A 25,200-nucleotide genomic window follows, 5' to 3' on the forward strand; every position below is an offset into this window, starting at 1 on the left:
AGTCATGTTGGAAGAGGAAGGGGCCAGCTCCAAACTGTTCCCACAAAGTTGGGAGCATGGAATTGTCCAAAATGTCTTGGTATGCTGAAGCATTCAGAGTTCCTTTCACTGGAACTAAGGGGCCAAGCCCAGCTCCTGAAAAACAACCCCACACCATAATCCCCCCTCCACCAAACTTTACACTTGGCACAATGCAGTCAGACAAGTACCGTTCTCCTGGCAACCGCCAAACCCAGACTCGTCCATCAGATTGCCAGATGGAGAAGCGATGATTCATCACTCCAGAGAACGTGTCTCCACTGCTCTAGAGTCCAGTGGCGGCGTGCTTTACACCACTGCATCCGACGCTTTGCATTGCACTTGGTGATGTATGGCTTGGATGCAGCTGCTCGGCCATGGAAACCCATTCCATGAAGCTCTCTCCGCACTGTTCTTGAGCTAATCTGAAGGCCACATGAAGTTTGGAGGTCTGCAGAGATTAACTCTGCAGAAAGTTGGCGACCTCTTCGCACTATGCACCTCAGCATCCGCTGACCCCGCTCCGTCAGTTTACGTGGCCTACCACTTTGTGGCTGAGTTGCTGTCGTTCCCAAACACTTCCACGTTCTTATAATACAGCTGACAGTTGACTGTGGAATATTTAGGAGCGAGGAAATTTCAGGAAATTTTTGTAAAAACAGTCTGCATGCCTAGGTGCTTGATTTTATACACCTGTGGCCATGGAAGTGATTGGAACACCTGATTCTGATTATTTGGATGGGTGAGCGAATACTTTTGGCAATATAGTGTGTATATATATATATATATATATATATATATATACATATATATATGCATCACTGTGAACTCTTCCAACACATAAATGCTTAATATTTAAAATGTCTACTTTTACCCTGTTAGAAATAGGAGGTATTGGAAAGAACAGCTGTTAGAGGAAGTGAAAGCTCTTGGCGCTCATTCAGAAGGACACTTTCCGATTAGTGTTTTATTGGTTTGCTGGATTATGATTATGTTTGAGTCACTTACAAGCCTATGTAAGAGTTAGCAATCTAACCAAAGAGTGGAAAATCTGCATGATTGAAGTTTGAAGTTTGCCTTACATGCAGTAATGCACAGTTAGATGACTGGCTGTATGACAGCTGTATTTATTGTAAATGCTGCGTCATCCATCACTTTGTGACTTTGATCAAGGTGTCAGCATGCTTGCATTTACACACAAAGTGGTATCCAGGTCATTATCATCAACCCATTTTCCAAGGTTGATGCATTTTCCAAACTTGAGCATCTAGCTTTTCTCTCCAGTTCTCTCAATCAGTTGAATAAGGGAGTTCATGAATGTTGTAGCAACTGAGCAATTTGAACAAGTCTGTCAGCAAGAATGAATATATATATATATATATATATATATATATATATATATATATATATATATATATACACACATACAGGGGTTGGACAATGAAACTGAAACACTGGCCAATTTAGTGTTGGAGGTTTCATGGCTAAATCTGACCAGCCTGGTGGCCAATCTTCATTGATTGCACATTCCACCAGTAAGACCAGAGTGTGAAGGTTTAATTAGCAGAGTAATAGCACAGTTTTGCTTAAAATATTGCAATGCACACAACATTATGGGTGACATATCAAAAGAGTTCAAAAGAGGACAAATTGTTGGTGCATGTCTCGCTGGCGCATCTGTGAATAAGACAGCAAGTCTTTGTGATGTATCAAGAGCCACAGTATCCAGGGTAATGTCAGCATACCACCAAGAAGGACGAACCACATCCAACAGGAGTAACTGTGGACGAAGAGGAAGCTGTCTGAAAGGGATGTCCGGGTGCTAACCCGGATTGTATCCAAAAAACATAAAACCACAGCTGCCCAACTCACTGCAGAATTAAATGTGCACCTCAACTCTCCTGTTTCCACCAAAACTGTCCGTCGGGAGCTCCACAGGGTCAATGTACATGGCCGGGCTGCTATAGCCAAACCTTTGGTCACTCGTGCCAATGCCAAACGTCGGTTTCAATGGTGCCAGCAGCGAAAATCTTGGGCTGTGGACAATGTGAAACATGTATTGTTCTCTGATGAGTCCACCTTCACTGTCTTTCCCACATCCAGGAGAGTTACGGTATGGAGAAGCCCCAAAGAAGCGTACCACCCAGACTGTTGCATGCCCAGAGTGAAGCATGGGGGTGGATCAGTGATGGTTTGGGCTGCAATATCATGGCATTCCCTAGGCCCAATACTTGTGCTAGATGGGCGCGTCACTGCCAAGGACTACTGAACCATTCTGGAGGACCATGTGCACCCAATGGTTCAAACAGTGTATCCTGAAGGCGGTGCCGTGTATCAGGATGATAATGCACCAATACACACAGCAAGACTGGTGACAGAGTGGTTTGATGAACATGAAAGTGAAGTTGAACATCTCCCATGGCCTGCACAGTCACCAGATCTAAATATTATTGAGCCACTTTGGGGTGTTTTGGAGGAGCGAGTCAGGAAACGTTTTCCTCCACCAGCATCACGTAGTGACCTGGCCACTATTCTGCAAGAAGAATGGCTCAAAATCCCTCTGGCCACTGTGCAGGACTTGTATCTGTCATTCCCAAGACGAATTGATGCTGTACTGGCCGCAAAAGGAGGCCCTACACCATACTAATCTCACAAAAGTGAGTACACCCCTCACATTTTTATAAATATTTTATTATATCTTTTCATGTGACAACACTGAAGAAATGACACTCTGCTACAATGTAAAGTAGTGAGTGTACAGCCTGTATAACAGTGTAAATTTGCTGTCCCCTCAAAATAACTCAACACACAGCCATTAATGTCTAAACCGTTGGCAACAAAAGTGACTACACCCCTAAGTGGAAATGTCCAAATTGGGCCCAGTTAGCCATTTACCCTCCCCGGTGTCATGTGACTTGTTAGTGTTACAAGGTCTCAGGTGTGAATGGGGAGCAGGTGTGTTACATTTGGTGTTATCGCTCTCACACCCTCTCATACTGGTCACTGGAAGTTCAACATGGCACCTCATGGCAAAGAACTCTCTGAGGATCTGAAAAAAAAATTTGGTAAATTGAAAAAAAAAAACTTGATAAATTTGGTTCAGGTGGTGTCAAGTGTGTGTTGCGGCAACCAGGTGAGGAGTACAAAGACAAGTGTGTCTTGCCTACAGTCAAGCATGGTGGTGGGAGTGTCATGGTCTTGGCCTGCATGAGTGCTGCCGGCACTGGGGAGCTACAGTTCATTGAGGGAACCATGAATGCCAACATGTACTGTGACATACTGAAGCAGAGCATGATCCCCTCCCTTCGGAGACTGAGCTGCAGGGCAGTATTCCAACATGATAACGACCCCAAACACACCTCCAAGACAACCACTGCCTTGCTAAAGAAGCTGAGGGTAAAGGTGATGGACTGGCCAAGCATGTCTCCTGACCTAAACCCTAAGATGGGGGAGCACAAGGTCTCTAACATCCACCAGCTCAGTGATGTCAGCATGGAGGAGTGGAAGAGGACTCCAGTGGCAACCTGTGAAGCTCTGGTGAACTCCATGCCCAAGAGGGTTAAGGCAGTGCTGGAAAATAATGGTGGCCACACAAAATATTGACACTTTGGGCCCAATTTGTACATTTCCACTTAGGGGTGTACTCACTTTTGTTGCCAACGGTTTAGACATTAATGGCTGTATGTTGAGTTATTTTGAGGGGACAGCAAATTTACACTGTTATACAGGCTGTACACTCACTACTTTACATTGTAGCAGAGTGTCATTTCTTCAGTGTTGTCACATGAAAAGATATAATAAAATATTTATAAAAATGTGAGGGGTGTACTCACTTTTGTGAGATACTGTATAAATATACATACATATATATACATATATATACTGATCAGGCATAACATATTATCACCTGCCTAATATTGTGTTGGTCTCCCTTTTGCTGTCAAAATAGCCCTGACTCGTCAAGGCATGGACTCCACTAGATCCCTGAAGGTGTGCTGTGGTATCTGGCACCAAGATGTTAGCAGCAGATCCTTTAAGTCCTCTAAGTTGCGAGGTGAGGCCTCCATGGATCGGACTTGTTTGTCCAGCACATCCCACGGATGCCCAATTACATTGAGATCTGGGGAATTTGGAGGCCAAGTCAACTTTGTGCTCATCAAACCATTCCTGCAGAACCCATGGTTTCCCAGATGAACATTACCCAAAGCATGACACTGCCTATACTAGCTTGCCTTCTTCCCATTGTGCATCCTGGTGCCATGTGCACACGCACCTGGCCATCCACATAATGTGAAAGAAAACATGATTCATCAGACCAGGCCACCTACTTTCATTGCTCCCTGGAAGCACGTCTGTTGGATCGGATCACACGGGCCAGCCTTCGCTCCCCATTTGCATCAATGAGCCTTGGCCAACCATGACCCTGTCACCAGTTCACCACTGTTCCTTCCTTGGGCCACTCTTGATAAATAGCCATCACAATTTGGCCCTTGTTAAACTGTTTTAACACATCAACACATCAACTTTGAGGACAAAATGTTCACTTGCTGCCTAATATATCCCACCAACTAACAGGTGCCATGATGAGGAGATAATCAGTGTTATTTACTTCACCTGTCAGTGCTCATAATGTTATGCCTGATCAGTGTATATTTCTGTACATAACAGTGTACTTACATCAGCAAGTAAAACAATACCTATCCATAATCCACTCAAACTTAAATATAATACATAAAATGTATGTCACTGGAACATTTTTCAGTAACAGGTGAATAGGCAATATGTTAATTGTTAGCTTGCATCAATTTGGTGCTAGGGCAGTGAGAAGTGAGAAGTTAGTGCTAAGCAGTAATTAGTCTAAAGAGAGGATGAGAGAGATCAAGTCTAATCTCAAATATTAAGCACTGCCATATATTGATATTTTTGGGTGAACATTTTTAAGAGTGTATGGAAATGACCCAAGGCATTTAGGTTTTTTAAAAGCCTTTACAATGTCCTTGATCTACAGATTAAGGCAACGGATGCTGAGAAATATCACATCGATATAAGTCAATATAGATGTCAAGCCCTATAACCTTTCCATTTATGAAATACTGTGGCATTCTTCCTCCTCACACTCACTGGCAAGCACGCACACACAGTTGGGTCTCTGGCTATCTCTACAGGAGCCTAGCAGACATCTGTAGTAGGGAAGGCATAGGAGGAGGAGAAAGGTTAACAACACTGTGAGCGATCGATGTTACACAGGAACCAAGCAGTGAAAGGAAACAAAAGCTTAAAGGAACAATTTAACTCCAGAAATGCTAATGGTAACTGCAACAATACACAAATAAACAATGCAGTGCACAGCATCTGTACTAGATATGCCAATGAGTTACACAATACCCAGTACACAGTCAATATGAGCAATCAGGTTTGTAAGGATTAGGTCAATTATGATCATACTAATGTTGATGATGTTGCTGATGGCAACAGTAAACCCGTTAACATTAAGCTTATTGTTTACTCATTTAGCTTAAGGCATATTCTTCAGGATACACTAGATAGACAGACAGACAGACAGACAGACAGACAGATAGATAGATAGATAGATAGATAGATAGATACATACATACATACATACAAACATAAAATAAGAATTAAATAGATGGTTTTCTTATTAAATATATGTCATGCAGATTTTAAAATGCTACTGATTTAGAAAGATAGTTTTTTTTTTTAAATGCAAGTTAATTCAGGGTGTTTATTTATCTAACATAATGTATAAGGTTACCCGACAAACGTAAGGCACTCTTGACCAATCCTGCCCACCCCTGACAACACTCTTCACCAGAACCACCAACTTCCTCTGACAATCTTGACCAATTTTACCCACTTCCAACAACGTTCTTCACCAGGACCACCCCCTTCCTCAGACTTTCTTAACCAATCTTACCCACTCCTGACAACACTCTTCACCAGTGCCTCCAACTTTCTCAGACATTCTTGACCAATCTCACCCACTGCTAACAACACTCTTGACCACTTCCACAGACACCCATGACCAATTCCACTCATTTCCACAGACACTTTTAACTAATTCCACCAACTACTGCAGACATTCTTGACCAATCTCACCTATGTTTGATGACACTCTTGAATAGTCTCGCCCACTCCTCAAACACTCCTGATCAGACCCACAAACACTTACCTAATTCTGCCCATTCCAGCAGTTATTTCTGTATGAAGTAGCCTCCAATATTTTTGTACTATAAATTGTACTGTACAGACCAGTATATGTTCTTGCACATCTGCCTGATTTATGCTTACAATGTGTTGCTCCTGCTGGGAAAAACAGTAAAAATATCCCATTTGCAAAATGTACTTTTTAAAATTGAAATTTACAGCTAAGCACATTGTATGTATAAAGGGACTTTTAATGGAGTTCACTGGATGTTACTGGAAACAGCCAACCTCTCACCAGAGTACTATAAGCTTCATACCTGACCAGCTGCTCCTCCCTACATAAGTAAGACTAACAACATCCCACATCTGTAACTTTTCTATTATGTCTCACAGGATTCCAGTCCAAATGTAAAAAGCATATAGAGCACATAGTGAGTTTTTCAAGGGTTTTAAGTTATGGACAAGATCGCCTTGCTTTGCAAGCAATCATAATACACACACACAGACACACACATTCAGTAACACAACCGTGACCTTAAATGGTAACTCAATAAACCAGACAGCAGACGGAGGGATCCTTTGGCATTTAAAGATTAAATGGTTAACGTTAGGAGAAGTGACATAAATTGCTTCTGAGAAGGCCAAAGAATTACATCTTTCAATTCATCATTAATAAGATGCAATGTCTTTATGTATTTAAATTCACTACACATTAAATTGAATTTAATTGCACCAACAGGATTTAACAGCATGCCTTAGGTATATATTGTGGAAGCAGTGTCAGATGATTGTGTGTTGGCCTGACATTTGTTTAAATACGATATGAGAGTGACATTTCAGGAGGGCTGCAGATTAAGACAATCACATTATGGCCTCTGCCAGTCTTCATTAGAGAACAACACTATATGTTAAGGTTGGATTCAACATATCTACCATGACAGAAGTCTAGAACTTGCCTTTTTACATAGTTACATTTATTGTAGTTAAATAAGTGTCAATAATAAGTTATGTAATAAATATTAATATTCAATGTTTCCAGTATTCTTGATGAATTATAGTTTAAAAATGTTAGACGATTGTTGTGAAATGCTTTTATAAATGCAAGTTAACTGAATCTTCTGCTCAAAATTTTCCTTTCCTTGCTTTCCTATTTATGACCTAAAATAATAGAAGGTACGTAGGAATTTTTTTGTGAGGCAGTGTTCGTATAAACCATAGTGAAAGGTTCAAAAATTGTAATATGAAAACTTAATATTTGCCTGTCCGTAGTTCTAATTGCATCTTGTGAATCTCAAAACACAAACAACAAAGGGGATGGCCCAAGTTACTTACCATCTTATTAGTCTCTGACAAAGCTGTAAACATCTGGCCATCTAGCCTTAATGCCTCAGTTAACTCGATTAGCTCCAAATTGAACTATTGAAAGATCTTAAGAAATCCTCAGAGTAAATTAGCATGCAAAGCTTCAATCAATAAGACAGATGCACAACAAGCCTCTATTAAGTGTTTGAGAATAATCTGAATAACCATTTGAATAATACATTTTAAACTACATGTACAATCCTAACACATCTCTTATCAATTAACATTAGAGATATAACGGTCCACTGAGCCATATGGCTCGACATCATTACAAGTCCTTGTACTGTTCTTGAGCAAATCATTTTGGTTTTCTAAAATTGTTCAAGGAGCTGTATAAATATAAGAAAAAAATGTGATGTGATATGCAACAGTTACTGCAGATTTCTAGTAAGACAATTTCTAGACAATGGAGTAACTGCAGTAGCACTGTGATGACTTCTGAAATTAACAAATTTGGAATTTCTTTTACATTTTTCCAGCAACATTTTTTGTTAAATTCTAACATTTTGCAGTCTTTGCAGTATTTTAATTTATACTTTTCCAGACTTTTGAGCCTTCCAGAGAAATCACTTTATTGGATGTATTCAAGAAAAAATGATGGAAAGACTTTCATAGTAGTAGAGTATTGACTTCACGTTCAGTCAAAGAAAGAAACATGGCCTCAAATGCCTTCCTAATAATAATTATATCATTTACAAGGGATTTTATAGATTAAACTCCATCAATGTTCTAATTACTGTACCGCAAAATAATGGCAACTTTTGCCATAATAATTGGTTCATTTTGTTTTTGGACAAAGTTTGGCCTAAAAGACTCAAGTGCCAGCAGTTAAATGGGTCAATCATAAAGCACAAACACACACGCACGTACACACACACAGACACACACACACAGTCTCTCCTTTCTGTCTGGCTAGGAGGAGGGAAACCCATGAGCAATTTGCTGCTGTGTCACATGCTTTCATCCGTTTATTCCTGAAATGATGGAAAAGTTACAGCAACATAGAGATATAAAGTGATCATAGTGAATCATTGTGCCTTCATGTTGCCTCACATTTATGTATAGAATATGGTCTGGCCATTTTTCCCCATACTAGATTATCTGTACTAACTGTATTTTACAAGCTCACAAAATTCAAATATTCTCTTTATCAGTTTTGTTTCTTCATGTAAACTGTGTCGGTGTGAATTTTGGATTTATAAATCCATTATTAGTGTGTATTACTGGTCAATAAACAAAAATAGCATCATCAACTATATCAATCTACAGACACAACCAAACCTTTATATAACTACACATCAAAGATGCATGCAACATTTTTCTCTCTAGAATGGAAGCTTAAAAATTCCCCCAGAGGGAAAGGAGTTATAAAGTCAAACAGCTAACAACTTGTAGAAAATGGGTGTGATCACATTCCCCAGTCTACTCGCAAAAGATTAACATGTACTTGTTCGCTTTTTAAACACACTCTCTACATAAAAAGCTTACACGATCTGAAGACACAATCATTTCATCTACCTTGACATTCATCGCAATTTTGTAAAATATGTCAAATGTCAAAATCTTACCTGTGTGTTTTCTTCTGTTTGACTGTCAGTGGCTGAAAAGCAGCTCTAAGAGTGCACAAGCAGCTAAATGGCAAAAGAACACACCCCTGCTCAGGACAGGCCCACTGAGGTCCCTCAGTGTGTGTGTGTGTGTGTGTGTGTGTGTGTGTGTGTGTGTGTGTGTGTGAAAAAGTGTATTGACAGCGATTTAACCTCAGTGGTACAGCTTTGTTCTTTCTGACATTTTCCAAAGAACCTGAAGCAAGCCCCAGGCAATTGTCTCTATTGCACACACTCACACAAACACACACTCAGTCCCATGCACACACAAACACATGCACAAAAAGCTTGTGATTCCTCATCAATCTATTGTCTCCAATTAATTTTTATTCATTTAATGAAACATTCTATTTATTTTTTTGGTTCTAAAATCTGATTGGCTAAAGCTGCATTCAAAAACTCTGACTTCTGTTTTACTGCACAGTTTTAAACCAATAAAGCTTTTACACTACAGCCATTGTTCTGTCTATGGAATGCCTTACTGTTTGCCTGTTATGTTGCGTAGCAAACAAAGCTTGCTGTTAACAGCCCCATTGCGTGGTAGAAGAATTTATTAAATAAATTATAAATCGAATTTAACACTGGATTTTATCATACGTGGTTACAGGCTCTCTATTTTGCGTGATGCCTAAGACCTCCTTTGATATTTTCTTGTGATCAAATCATTATTTATTATAATGCATGCCCTCAAGTGGATTTCTGCTCATTTAAGGCACTCCACCTATTCATTCAACATATAAGCCAAAGTGTGCTAGTGGTGGAATTTAGCAAACACACTTCCTCTCATGGTTTATTTTTATGTTATGTTCTTTGTGCTTTAATTGTCTGATTTATTGAATGTAGCCACAACAGAGTTCATTCATTCATTCATTTAATCACTCATATTTAACAACCACTTTATCCTGGTTAGGCCTGACATGGATTCATACTTAGAGAAGAAATCAGCAATAAAGCCAGGAAATCATAATTGGCCAAAAACCCATGCAAATTAGCAATTTTATGACAATTTAAAAGCAAATTACTTGAAATTTTTAATCTGCTTTAAATTAAGGCTCATCAATTTGGGTCTGGATACCAACCCAGCGAAATACTCAGAGCACTGAATCATACGATTGAAAAAATATTGTAGTACACATGAAAAAGGTATGAAAGTTTAGTTTTAGATACATTCACCATTTGGGCTGCTGTAGCAGATCTTCTACTGTGAATCTTGTGGCTATCACATACATTTGTATAGATTATATACCTTTCATACTCTTTCATAGATTTGTCTTATTTAACCCTCTGAGTAACTAACAGACAGCATGGCTTATTTTTTTAAAGAAATCATTAAATACTGGTGCAGAATAAAAATATCCACGAATCAAGCACTTCAAATTAAGTCTTATTTTTAGTCATATTAAATCTTTTTCACTAAAATATAACCATTCAGTCATGTTGTTTACTTTTTCTGATGTTTTTAAGCCTGAATATTTATAATTTTAATTATCTGGACCTGAACTAATTTTAGTTATAAAATATCCCTGCTCTTGTTCACATAAACCTAGTGTCAGTCTGTTAGCTTAGCTATTTCCAAATCTATCCCTGACACACCTTGGTATGTGTAACTGCGAACAAATACGACTATACATTTAGTAAATACACTCTGAGAATGACAAACACAGCTCAGCCAGTCTGATTTTAAATGATCTGTTTCAGGTCTGGATGATGAAACTATGTGCTTCTTTTCCTCTCCAAAAAATCACATTTTTTGGATTATTTAAGTTTTTATTTCTCTTATATAGTCTTTTCATTTCATTGCTCTGCATTTCACTGGCAGATGAAACATGTACTCTGTACAATGACAATGAATCTAATCTAATCTAGTCTCATACAGTGCGTAACTTCACTTTACTCCAAAGCTGAAAAATAAAATAAAATAAAATAAAAGCGAATAAAAGCACACACTGGTTGCATCATGCTAAGAATGATTGAAAGTACAGCACATTTGGTCTGAATTTTGTAGTAATTACCTCTCCCTTGTAGACTTAAGGTGGAAACCTTAAGGTGTGTATGTGTGTGTGATTCACTGCCATGGCTTTGAGTATATCACAGCTCTTTTTTAACTCCCAAATTAGTCAATATCAATACCAATCTAAGGTTTAAAATGCTTTTTCAATCCTAACAAAAACAGTCTTTAAGTATTTTTACATCCAGTTCTAATAATATTTTCCAAATCCAAAATCCAATATTTGCTATTTACCACAGAATTTATTACAGTATTTGTTTTTTTTTCCCTTGAACATCTAATCCACCATTTACTCCTGTCTCGGACCAATCCTGACCCTGGGTATTGTATCAGTATCATCTCTACATGATACACAAATAGCTTGATACTTTAATAAAATTTCTGGTCTACTAGAAAACCCTACCATAAACGAGCAACCTCTAACATAAAAACTATTGGTCATCTGCACAGTCCAGTTGAAATAGGGATTCATCTGTTTTCTACCAAGCCACTTCACTCCTGGAGGTGAACTCCTACCCCACTCATGCTCTTTGCAATGCTTAACCGAATTAATAAGGATGCTGAGCATACAAATGTCCTTCCCTGTTTGTGAATACATTCTTCAATTCTTCAGCTCTTTTATTAGCTGTCTGGTGAGGCCTCAGAGAATCCCACAGGTGAAGAGTTTTTATATTTTTTGTTCAGTATATAAAGAGCTGGCCTGGAGACAAAACAGGCATTCGTAGCAAAAGGCCAGGAAGTGGTTAAAAAATGGCAGCATAGTAGAGAATGGCTGATGATTGCAAGGGACCTCAATGTAATTCATGACAGGCTAAAATGTGGAAGAGAATGGCAGAGAGAGAGAGAGAGAGAGAGAGAGAGAGAGAGACAGACAGACAGACAGATAGACAGACAGACAGAGATGAATCAAGGGAAAGCTCAAAGCAAGATTGACTTTTCCTCCCAATCAATGTGGCTGTGCAAAGCATCACACACACACGCGCGATCATAAAGATGAATAAAAATGGCAAACACTAAACCACACTCTGAGGAGTGTGGACCAGTATGTACCAGTAATCCTCACTTCTCTCCCAGTTGCTGAACCTCTCTCTCTCTCTCTCTCTCTTTTTAAATTGTGACTATAACATAAAGTAAGGATCTGACACAAAAGTGAAAGGTTATCAAAAAGGCAGTTTCACAGAGCTGTTTCAATCTCTACTGCAGTCCCATGATAATAAAAGCTTATTGATGCTATCAGTTTCAAACCGGCACTGAGAAAGACACAACCTACACGTCAATCAAATTTTAAGAATACTGATAATCAATGTGTAACCTATCTTAAAACATATTAATTCTGGTTTTTCATGTGGACTTCAATAAAATTCAAATGCTAATCAGAAAAAGATCAAAAACATATTTGTTACTGAAAATGTCACTTGCCTTACCAATGAGCATAATATTGAAAAAGCTCTAGAAAAACCCATCATAAAGTATGCGATTGCATTCAATTCACTAAAAAATTAAACACCTTTGCAATTCATCCATCCATATTCTGTATCACCTATCCAAAACAGAGTCACAGGAAGCCTTAAGCCTATCTCATGGGACTCTGGGCAAAAAGAAGGGGACACCCTGGATAGATTGCCAACACATTTGCACACTACTGAGAATTTAGAAACGGAAAACAGCCAACAAAAAATGTCTTTGGCCTAACACTAATCTGTGGACCAAAACCCTAACACCACTAGGACACTGTCCCCTGCTTTTGCAATCCCTTTTGCATTTACATTTTCACTGTCATCTATGTACACTTTGGGAGAGACTATCTGGTTTGGCGTCGTGGTAGAAATGCTTTAAAAAATAGAAGAATATAGCTGACAACGGCTAAAGATATTTGTACTATTTCCCAAAAGACTTGGTTTCCTCATGGCACTTAAGACATTGAAAATGAAATGTCTAATAGACAATAGACATTAATAGCTTTTTCACTTTCAAACCTATTGTTCATTGCTGTGCACGAAAATGCAAATGTGTTTTGCAAGTGATTAGGAAAGTCTTAAATTATTCGCTCAGAAGGGAAATGCAGTTGCAAATACATGTTTTAATTAACATGTTCAAATTAACATTTGAATTAGATTAAACAAATATTTAAAGATTGTGTTGATTAACTGCGTGTTATACAACAGATATTTGCATTTCTTTGACACTGCTCTTGCATGCATCAGTGTTTTGTTGTCATTATTGGTTTATTTTTTGTCAGAAATGGCATTGCAATAATGCAAAACACTGAAGTATGTAAAAGCAGACAGAACATACAGCTAATTAGATGGCTCTTTGTTATTTTACTGTCCTGCATTATTTTATATATTAGACGTAGCGTATTATTAGAATAGTATATGAACAATACACCGATCAGGCATAACATTATGCCCAGCCTAATATTGTGTTGGTCCCCCTTTTGGTAATGAAACAGCCCTGACCTCTTGAGGCATGGACTCCACTAGATCCCTGAAGGTGTGCTGTGGTATCTGGCACCAAGATCCTTTAAGTCCTGTAAGTTGTGAGGTGGGGCCTCCATGGATCGGACTTATTTGTCCAGCACATCCCAGAGATGCTCGATTGCATTGAGATCTGGGAAATTTGGAGGCCAAGTCAGCACCTCAAACTAGTTATTGTGCTCATCAAACCATTTTCGCTTTGTGGCACGGTGCATTATCCTGCTGAAAGAGGCCACAGCCATCAGGGAATACCATTTCCATGAAAGGGTGTACATGGTCTACAACAATGCTTAGGTAGGTGGTATGTGTCAAAGTAACATCCACATGAATGGCAGGACACAAGGTTTCCCAGCAGAACATTGCCCAAAGCATGATGCTGCCTGCACCGACTTGCCTTCTTCCCATAGTGCATCCTCGTGCCATGTTTTCCCCTGGTAAGCGACACACACACACTCGGCCATCCACGTGATGTAAAGAAAACGTGATTTATCAAATCAGGCCACCTTCTTCCACTGCTCTGCAGTCCATGCTCACATGCCCATTGTTGGAGTTTACTACGATGCACAGGGGTCAGCGTGGGCACCCTGACTGGTTTGCGGCTATGCAGCCCCATACACAACAAACTGCGATCCACTGTGTGTTTTGATACCTTTCTATCAGAACCAGCAGTATCTTCTTCAGCAATTTGAGCAACAGTAGCTCGTCTGTTGGATCTGACCACACAGGCCAGCCTTTGCAGCCCACGTCACTGGTTCACCACTGTTCCTTCCTTGGACCACTTTTGATACATACTGACCACTGCAGACTGGGAACACCTCACAAGAGCTGCAGTTTTGGAGATGCTCTGATCCAGTCGTCTAGCCATCACAATTTGGCCGTTGTAAACTCGCACAAATCCTTACGCTTTAAGGACAAAATGTTCACTTGCTGCCTAATATATCCCACCCACTAACAGGTGCCATGATGAAGAGATAATCAAGGTTATTCACTTCACCTGGAACTGCTCATAATGTTATGCTATGATCAGTGTATATAGTATGTAATTGTACAGTACATAAAATATATAGTGCACTTCTGCACTTCAAATATTATATATATGTTATAAGTAATATATAAGTTCCTTAAATATCAGCTGTGCTTACTGTAAAGTGCACAGAGAACCTTTAGTAATTTTGACCTTAGCGTTGTTGTTGGTGCCAGATGGGCTGGTTCGAGTATTTCAGAACTCACACACAATAGTCTCTAGAGTCCAAATGGTTAAAAAAAACATATAGAGAGCAGCAGTTCTGTGGGCAGAAACACCTTGTTGATGCGAGAGGTCAGAGTGACCAGACAGGATGGAGCTGACAGAAAAGCTACTCAAAAAAAGCATTCAGTATAACCGTGGAGAGCAGAAAAGCATCTTAGACCTAAAACACTACAAACAGCAAGTAGCAGCATTATCAAACAATGTTCATAGATTACTATAGAGCTATAATAACCGCATTTTGTTTAAGTTATAAATGGACGCACTATTCTAAAAGACTAATAGATTTGTACTCCTTTTACTAATTCCATTTTAGTGACATAAAACAGTTAGAGAAAGTGAGATTTTTCACTCATATGACTCCTGTGTGTTTAAGCATGAATGAATAATGATAAAAAAAAGGGCAGGAAAGTCATGCACCCTGTATTATAGAAGGTATTAAAATGTTCCAGCAATGTTGTTTTCCTCTGAAAGGGTCTATTGTAGAAATCAGGATTTCAGTAATCTAATTTTACAGACCTTCATGAACTTTCTGCTTTGATGTGTCTTTTAAATGATCTAAGATATTGCATAACATGATAAGAGCAAGAGGGGAATGAATGTGTAAAGAAAGACAGAAGTATAAAAAGAAAGTGAGATAGACAAAAAAGAAACAGCAGAATAAAGGAGAGAAAGAGAGAATGACAAACAGAAAGAAATGGTAAGAGAGACATATCATGAACAGACAATAGAAACAGAAAACCTCAAGCAATGTAATAAAAACAGTGTGAAATTCTGTCTCAGCAAAGAAAATAGCAAGGAAATGGTTTATTATTTATAATTTTCTATATTTTTATTTACTGACCCACAAGTGCATTATTGTAGACAAACAACAGCAATGCATACATTTTAATGCAAACTAAGATATTTCAATAACCAATAAGGCTGGACCTAATAAATACTCTGTTATATCATTATTTGTGCTCATCATGACTATGATATATGAACAAATGAAATCTTTCATAGAAACAAACCCATGGAGCTAAATGAGCTAAACGGATACTGACCCTAATGTGTAGGAAGCGGAAAAACAGCTCATGCGTTTGTGTGTATGCGTGAGTGTGTGTGTCTGAGAAAGAGAGTAAGGAGAGAGAGAGAGAGAGAGAGAGAGAGAGAGAGAAGGAAGCAGGGACATTGAAAGTATGATGAGAAAGAATTAAAAGATTGAAGAAATCAAGGCAGAATGATTGGAAAAATAAAGATGTGAGACATGGAAGGGTGAGGATGAGAAAAAGTGAGGAAATAAAGGGAGGGAAAGAGTGAGAAAAAGAGAAAGAGAAAGAGTAAAGATGAAAAGACAGAGCTGTGAAAAAGATGGGCGTTGGAAAGAGTGAAAGAGTGGGAGAAAATAGCGAATATAAACAAGTTACAGACTCCAAGTGTGTGTGTGTGTGTGTGTGTGTGCGTGTGTGCGTGTGTGTGTGCCTGCCTGCCTGCATGTATGCGTATGTATCTGAGAGACAGAGAGAGAGAGAGAGAGAGAGAGAGAGAGAGAGAGAGATGGTAGTGGGGATACATTGAACATAAGATGAGAAAGAAGAAATGATTGAAGAAATGAAGCAAAAGAGAATGTGAGCAAGGTTAAAAAGAGAAGGATAAAGGTGTGAGACATGAAAGGGGTGAGGATAACAAACTGAGGAAGGGAGGGAAAGATGAGTAAAGAGAACAGAAGATGAGAAAAGATGAGAGCTGGAAAGAGATGGGTGGTTGGAAAGAGAGAAAGAGTGGGAGAAAATAATATTTAAAAAAAACACTAAAAAAGAAGCTACCGACAGTGTGTGTGTGTGTGTGTGTGTGTGTGTGTGTGTAAGAGTGAAAGAGTGAATCCTCCACAACGAAAGAGACTCGGCATTGAAAGCTCAGTACACTGTCATGCACCACATCAGCCAAAAAAATCACATAGCTAAAATTAGACAGGTTCAGCACGATAATAAATGAAAGCAATCTGAATCCAACTTCTTTTTAATCAAACGACAATGTAATCGTCCAGAGCTGATGGCCTGAAAAGGTTTAAAGGAGAGTGCAGAAGTGTGTACTACACCATATCTATGATTACACACATTTTTAATCTGTGTAAGTGGCATGTCCACCGTACCGAGTCCTCATCTAACTTGTTACTATAGAAACCATACCATATTAGAACGAGCACATTAATATAAAGCCAAAACTGTTGGCTGGGATGTGCTGTTTTAGAAAATTAATCAACACCTTCTGACTAATCAGGATCATGCATCCAACAGCATATAAAAAGCATTATCACGTTATACACAATCTGTGAAGCAAAAACCCAGAAAACTTTCTTTTGATTTTCTATCAAGAAATGTCATACACGTCAACACCGCATGCATCCGATGTAATGCCACGTTAATTAACATGGAATAATATTACAACTGTTAACACTGCATTGCTTAGGTGCTCACCACAGCAGATGTAAAAGGGGCTGACAATCGAGCTTGAGTACATATCAGAACAGGATAAAGTATTATAATTATTTACAAAAATATAAACCACTAATCATTTTTAACATTACTAGCTATGAATCAGCATTTCTTTCTGAATATAATTCATATAATGCAATACATATATATATATATATATATATATATATATATATATATATATAGGGTGTATATATATATAGGGTGTATATATATATATATATAAATAAACAAGACACCCCTCCAAATCATTAAATTCAGGTGTTGTTTTTCAGGAGTTAGGCTTGGCCCATTAGTTCCAGTGAAAGGAACTCTTAATGGACCTTTATGGACCTTGCTTTGTGCACTGGTACGCAGTCATGTTGGAACAGGAAGGGGTCATCCCCAAACTGTTCCCACAAAGTTGAGAGCATGAAATTGTCTAAAATGTCTTGGTATGCTGAAGCATTAAGAGTTGCCAGAAGACATTTGATCTAATTATGCTGCTTAAAATATCAATATATCAGCATAATGGCAGCAAATAATCCAACATGCAAGTGGCCAAACACACACACAAAGTTTATACTTCTTTATGGGGTATTTTCATTGACTTGTATGTTACTAAATTTTCTAAATGTTAAGCCTAAACCTAGACTTAATCCTTGCTTTAACTTTTTATGTTTAAATAAAAGCTCAATTTAAATAAACCAACAAAGACAAAACTGCCAGACATTGCTTCAGTTCACACAGAAGTCCCAAAGTAACTATTCAATATCCACTAATAGCTGCAACTTCAGACAGACTTGCATTCTAGGGAAGATAGTGTCTGTGTGTGTGAGGGAGAGAAGTTAAATGCATTCTACACAAATGACTATCATCTCTGAGCTCTTTCACTTCCTCTTTAAACACCCATTAGTCATTTATCTCTCTTGCACATTCTTATTTCAGGATATGTATTTGCCAACCCAGAATATTTTTATATACTGATAAAAACTGAATATATTTAGCTTTTTTTTCTTGCTTATGAGGTCAAGTTGTATGTACATGTTTGGGAACCAACATCTTTTAACAAAACACACCTTCTACAGCAAACAATTTTAAAAATACAAATTTTTGCAAAAGTTGATTAATGGTTCCTCTATATTTAAGGGCATGAGCAAAAGTTTAAATACTATTAAAGTAGTAACATGTCGGAACTTGATTAACATGTGAGTTAATCTCATTACTCAAGTAAGAAAATGTCATTAGGAATTGTCAGGTGATGATTCCAGAGTGGAATAAATTATCTGACTTACAAATCCTTGTGCTAACACTCAACAACCAAAGGCTCCTCTACGCAGACGACTGTGGATCTGAAAATGAATCTAATTAATGCCCACAAAGCGGAGGAAGACTATAAAAAGATATCAATGCTCTTCCAGCTCACAGTTTCCACTGTCCAAAATGTCATTAAGTTAAGGGAAACTGTGGACATCAATGTCTAGAAGACCAAGAACACTCAACTCAAAAAAAAAAAAAAAAGGCAAAACAAAAACCCAAATGATAGCACAGACCTGCTGGAAAGTTTCGCTGACACAGGAGTGGTGGTGCAATATTCTACACTGCAGCATTGCTTGCAAATTATCTGCAAAGAGGAGCCATCAGAAGGAAACATGTGACCTCATAACATCTTCTGTATTCAAAACAACGTCTTGATAAGCCGGATGCATTTTGTGAACAAGTGATGAAGTAAAAATAAAACATTTTGGGTGCAATCACCAAATGTATGTTTGAAGGAAAAAGGATCAGCATTTGATGAAAGGAACACCATCATTGTATTTACTTTTTTAATAAACCTCAACCCTGACCTTCTGCTCCATAGCCCAAAACCTTACCCACTTGAGCCATCACCACCCCATTAGGGAGGATCTGTTAGGCTTTGAGGGTTGTGTGGCAGCCAGTGTAGCAGAAAACTTTACATAAACAGATGGATGAATAGATTCAAGTACATATCAGAAATCGTGAAGCAAACTACAACAGGACAATGACTTAAAACATACCTCAAAATCCTTTACCTCATGACATAAACCACCCACCAGGGACAGGGACATCACCTGGATACCTTTTTATACAACTGTGATCCACCCAAATATGTACATAATTTGCAGGTATTAATATGAATAGACTTTAATTGGCTAGTTAGGATCTAGTCAAAAACTCAGAAACTAGTCAAAAAAAGTCAAGATGTCGTAGTATTTAAATACTGACCTATAATGAACTATAAATGAACATTACACCAATTTAGAGGTGTGTCAGCCTTATTTCTCAAGACTACTCCGGGTGTTAAAATACATAACTAATGGGGTGTTAAAATACATAACTAGCTGAGGCTCCCTGGCATTTCCGAGGATCTTCAGTGTCATTAATTATTTAGAGCTAGCAATTAGGTTCCCTTATCTGTCTATACACATTCCAGAGGAAACAGCTCAGTGAATGAAAATAACACTACAGTCTAAGAAGATTAAGGTTGTATTTTGTTTTGTTTTGTGGCTCTGAAAAAGATTACAATGGAAACTAATATTATGAATTATGAATGGTTTTGTGATATCAATTAAAACTGAGCAGGAAAAAACGCTGAATGACTACAAACCAGACCACAAAGTCTTTAAAATGTGGTTGAGCTTGTACTATGCATCATTTATCGCATCTCAGAAGCATGTTACAAACAGGGTTTTGCCTAAGATGGCAATTACTACCTACTCCTAAAGATTTATGCTATCCCTTTAGACAGGATTCCAACGCTTTCAAAGCATCAGAAAGGCACTTCAGCTCACTATCCCAACTGACCATCCACTTCCACAGTGATTGGCCATTAGAGACACATGAATGAATCGGGTGCAGAATCCTACGGCAGCTACAACAGCATTTCTCACACCATTTCCTCAAGCGTGCCTATCATAATAATGTGCTTCATTGTAGCATATCTATTAGTTTAACTGCAGTTACTATCCAAATAGTAGTTATAAAATCATATGTATTTGCGTTTACTTAAATCATTTTAAAGCATGTTTTTAACTGATCCATTAATAAAACAGTTTATCTCTGCTACTCAGTCACTGAATTATTTAGAAAGTTGGTCACTACTTTTTCTGCACATCATCACCTCTTTTCTGAAGGAATCAGTGCTTTGGGACATAAATGAACATTTAATTAATATAGTTATCTGTTTTAGAAACATTTTAGGCTGATGATGTCGGAAATAAAATATTTTAAATGTATAGTCTTAATGTTGCGATGAAGGAGCTCTTCCTCAGCAGATGGAGCACCCTTCCCAACCCCTGACCCCTGTGGAGGGTCACAGCAGGTGGAATTGTGATAATTACCCATACAGCATTGCAGTGCAGTGAGCCAAGATCTCTCTCTCTCTCTCTCTCATTCAAGATGGTGTCTTTTTTTTTCTCTCTTTCATCAACAGACTGTTTATCTTTCAGACTTTTTCCGCCTCACTATCTCTCACTCTCAGTCTCTTTCTTCATCAATAGCTCTCTCATCCGTTTGTAGATTCCTTCCTCCCATTGTTTAGTCTTCATACAGTGCCACATATCAATTGTACATTCTGTAACACTGCAGATAAAGTGTACAGCCGTATTACATGTTGTATAACACTTATTACTTCTTCATTACTCTTACATGAAGCAATATGATTTATTACCTCCAATTATCTGGGGACTAATACACTATTCGCATTGCAGGACAACAAGAAGGAGGCATTAGGAGGTCTGTCTTTTGTGAATCTATACTATTGGATACTTAGTCATTTTACTCTTTCTTATATACCACATTCTTTATGAATAGAAATACATTTTAACCTTCACTTATTAGTTTCCATTCAGCAATGTTCCTAGTTTATCCTGGTTATGGTTGTGGTGGATCTGGTGTCTATTGGAAGTCCATTTAAGACTGTAATGCCAAACAGTTCTGATGCTAATATTAACTAACTTGATATCTAAGAGACAGGTCATTCATTTTTGTGATAACGATTAGCTTGCTACCCCTCATATGCCACATGCACTAAATGTGGTTAAAAACCCAGTTTTAGAAATGACAGAAAACGTGTCATCGGGGTGAAAGCAAAACAGCAAATGTTCTCACCATGTCTCAATGTCAAGTGCTTTCAAGGCTAGGAAATGGTGTTCTTTCAGTTTTTTCCATTCCCCACAATTATTTGCTGCAGCATATGTCATAATGGCAGAAAACACCAATAGAAATACTGTCCCTTCCGGTGACTAACACAAAATATTTATTTAGCTAATAATTCCCAGGTTAGTTATATTTGTTGCGTGTCCCTGCCATGCCTATGTCAGTAAATCACAACAGGTTGGTGCGACCTACTTAAGTCATCTTGATTATGTGTTACCAATTGCTGAGAAGAAGCCCACTTATGCCAGTAGGGCTCTCTTACCCTAGCTAAATCATTGACATTGAGACATCCGATTTGAATTTCCAGCAATCATCATAGAACTCTTAATCCAAGCCCTACTCACTGGATCAGCCACTATGCTTTGTTTTGTGTATCATATAATCATAGACTAGAAAGTAAAATGATGGGGAAAACAATCCAAGTTTAAAATTACATTTGAAAACCTGAATGAATAAATACTATTGTTAGATTTCATGGTTCAGAAAACAAATAATTTTATAAACTAGCTGATTTTTTTAATTAATTTTTTTGCTCAGACTGGATTAGATTTCATGACTTCATAATTGAGCGTCATGTATAGGTCCAAAATGTGTATGAGTTTCTCCACAATTTCTCTAGTGTTTTCCTACAACTCGATACATCCTCTAAAGCTTCAGCACGAAGAGTTCATTGCTATAACGGCAGAACAGCAGAGGATGCTTGCTAGGCGAGAAAACAATATCTACAGATGACAGTGGGTGAGTGAAAATAACAGCTTTGGCCCAGTATGTTGTTCTTGATGATCTGCCATGATCTGCCTTTAACACAGAGGGATTCCACTGTACATGAGCACTTTTCCAAAGAGAATAAAAATCTCTTATTGCAACCTGACTGCATCAATAGTAGCTAGATTATTACCTTCAAAAAGAGTGAAAGACAAGTTCAGTGGTGTTTGTGGCACATAGTTAATTAAGTCCTACGTGTTTTACTCTTTTGGTATTGGAAAATACCACAAAACATTAACTTGAACACCGATCAGCCATATTATGAGCACTGAGAGGTGAAGTGAATAACACTGATTATCTCCTTATCATGGCACCTGTCAATGGGTGGGATATATTAGGCAGCAAGTTTACATTTTGTCCTCAAAGTTGATGTGAAGCAGGAAAAATGGGTTAGCGTAAGGATTTGTCTAAGTTTGACAAGAGCCAAATTGTGATGACTAGACACATCTCCAAAACTGCAGCTCTTGTGGGGTGTTCCTGGTCTGCAGTGGTCAGTATCTATCAAAAGTATCCTTTATGTCCTGCAAATCCCTCAAGTCCTGTAAGTATCCTTTAAGTCCTGAAGGTTGCGAGGTGGGGCGCATGGAGGCTCCACTGTGCAACCTAGAGGACTTAAAGGATCTGCTACTAACATCCTGGTGCCAGATACCACAGCACACCTTCAGGGATCTAGTGGAGTCCATGCCTTGATAGGTCAGGGCTATTTTGTATTATTGTTATTGTTAGTATTATTCGGCAGAAATGATCTGTTCTGCTGAAATTACACTGAGTTTTATTTAAGTGGGCAAGTCTAAACATGAACGATCATGTACAAGGCCACACACACACACACACACACACAAACTGAAACTCATAAGTTGTCACCATTGTCAAAATCTCTCATAGAAAATTGAAAAAAATCCTACTACTAATCAAACCAAAACATTTTAATGGTCTGCTCAATGCAATGAATAAAATTTCTGTTGTTAAAAGTTTGATGCCTTTACAAATTAGTAACTGGTAACTTTCATAATCTATGTCATTTCTGACCTTTCACTGTAATCAGGACTGATCTAGAGTGCAGCTTATTAATATTTCTTGCACATAAACCTATCAGTGCAGCAAAGCAGAGAGAAGGATTATGAGTAAGCATAGTTTGCAGAGGAGCCAATGTGCACACCTCCGAAACAGCACGTGACGCAAATCTGCAGTGCTGTGCGTCAGGCAAACGCTGATGTGTTAAGCAGGGGTTGAATGAACCACTGTTCATTTCTTTCTTTAGTGAATATAGACAGTTGATTTTTCTTGGAAAAGGTTACTTACCAGGAGTACCTCAAACTGGAATGCTGTTACAAGTTAAACGGGAAAATACGACAGCAAAAAAGGAAACAGATTCTGGGAGCTATTAATCTCTCTTTGTGCCAATTCCATGCATGTGAATATTAACACAAATTGTAGACCTGAGAAAAGTCAGCTAGTAGAAAACAAGAGGATCATCGATGCTCACTTGATTTTAGCCAACCTAAGTAAGACCGGTCTGTTTTTAGACCCTCGCAAGTCAAAATTGTTAAACACAGACAACTTTGCCGTTCAGCAATAAGGCAACGTGTGTCAGGTCGTGGTCCTCAATGAAAATACTTTCTCTTTCTCACATCCAGTGCCTTACTACATTCTACATCCTTTTATTTTTCTTCTACAGTGAAATGCTAGCCTTTTGTTTGGGTTTCTTTACCTTCTATACACACACTTACACAGACATCTATGTGCCCAGATTTACAAAAGCAAAAGTTTTGTTCAAAAACATGTTGAACAGTTTCATCAGATCTCAGCAACCAAGCAAGACAAAACAAAGTACAGTGGAAAAGCTGAGCAAGAATGTCTAACATACTGTGATAATTCTCTGTTTAGCTTGGCTCCCTCAAGAACAACATCTGCTCACTTACCACGAGGCTTCTCTGAATAGTTCCATGTTAGTTGTAACATAAAAATTGGTCAGGAGAGTGTAACACAGTACCGCTATCTGTATCTGTTTAGTGCTCCAAATATTAGTATCTGTATCTGAACTAAAAGTGGGAGTGACCTAATCTGGGAAAGTCCACCCAGGGGTAGAAATGCCAGCGCTTTTAGCATGGTCTGTGAATTCTGGCTCCTCAACAGTACTTCAACTTCTTATGCGACAGATACACCGACCAGGCATAGTATTATGACCACCTGCCTAATATTGTTTTGGTTCCCATTTTACTGCCGAAACAGCCCTGACCTGTCATGCACTGTGTATTCTGACACCTTTCTATCAGAACCAGCATTAAGTTCTTCAGCAATTTGAGCAACAGTAGCTCGTCTGTTGGATCGGATCACACGGGCCAGCCTTCTCTCCCCACGTCCATCACTGAGACTTGGCCGCCCATGACCCTGTCACTGGTTCACCACTGTTCCTTCCTTAGACCACTTTTGATAGACTCTGACCACTGCAGACCAGGAACACCCCACAAGAGCTGCAGTTTTGGAGATGCTCTGATCCAGTTGTCTAGCCATCACAGTTTGGTCCTTGTAAACTTGCTGAAATCCTTACGCTTGCCCATTTTTCCTGCTTCTAACACATCAACTTTGAGGACAAAATGTTCACTTGCTGCCTAATATATCCCACCCACTAACAGGTGCCATGATGAGGAGAGAATGAGTGTTATTCACTTCACCTCTCACTGCTCATAATGTTATGCCTGATCGGTGTATATTGTAAGATCCTGTTTACACAATTATTATTTTTGCTTGTACCTACCTGTGATACTTCCTAAAAAATCATTGGTACTTTCCAACATAAAAACAAAGCACCGCACCCCAGACAGTTACTAAAGACCGCTGCATGTGCACAAAGATCAAGCTGAAAGCATTCAGAAAGTGTGACCTTAAACTGTGCAAGAAACTACAGTATGGACTA

At 38.5% G+C, this 25,200-nt stretch overlaps 1 protein-coding gene across 4 annotated transcripts in view; it reads right to left on the minus strand.

The window, feature by feature from the left end:
* The window catches only part of rab27b (RAB27B, member RAS oncogene family), a 46,596-nt gene that overhangs the window by 16,009 nt on the left and 5,387 nt on the right, over window positions 1–25,200 (minus strand). The window contains exon 1 of one of the 4 annotated variants that reach the window (XM_058415956.1): window positions 18,893–18,996. The exons of 2 other annotated variants lie outside the window; for them this stretch is intronic. In XM_058415956.1, coding sequence (XP_058271939.1) covers window positions 18,893–18,993 — 101 coding nt within the window. In that variant the 5' untranslated portion in view covers window positions 18,994–18,996. Of the gene's footprint in view, window positions 1–9,113; window positions 9,271–18,892; window positions 18,997–25,200 lie in introns of those variants that run through there. One more of the 4 variants, XM_058415959.1, reaches the window with a different exon arrangement.

This window comes from Hemibagrus wyckioides, linkage group LG18 (genome assembly GCF_019097595.1).
Source record: "Hemibagrus wyckioides isolate EC202008001 linkage group LG18, SWU_Hwy_1.0, whole genome shotgun sequence".
Classification (NCBI taxonomy): Eukaryota; Metazoa; Chordata; class Actinopteri; order Siluriformes; family Bagridae; genus Hemibagrus; species Hemibagrus wyckioides.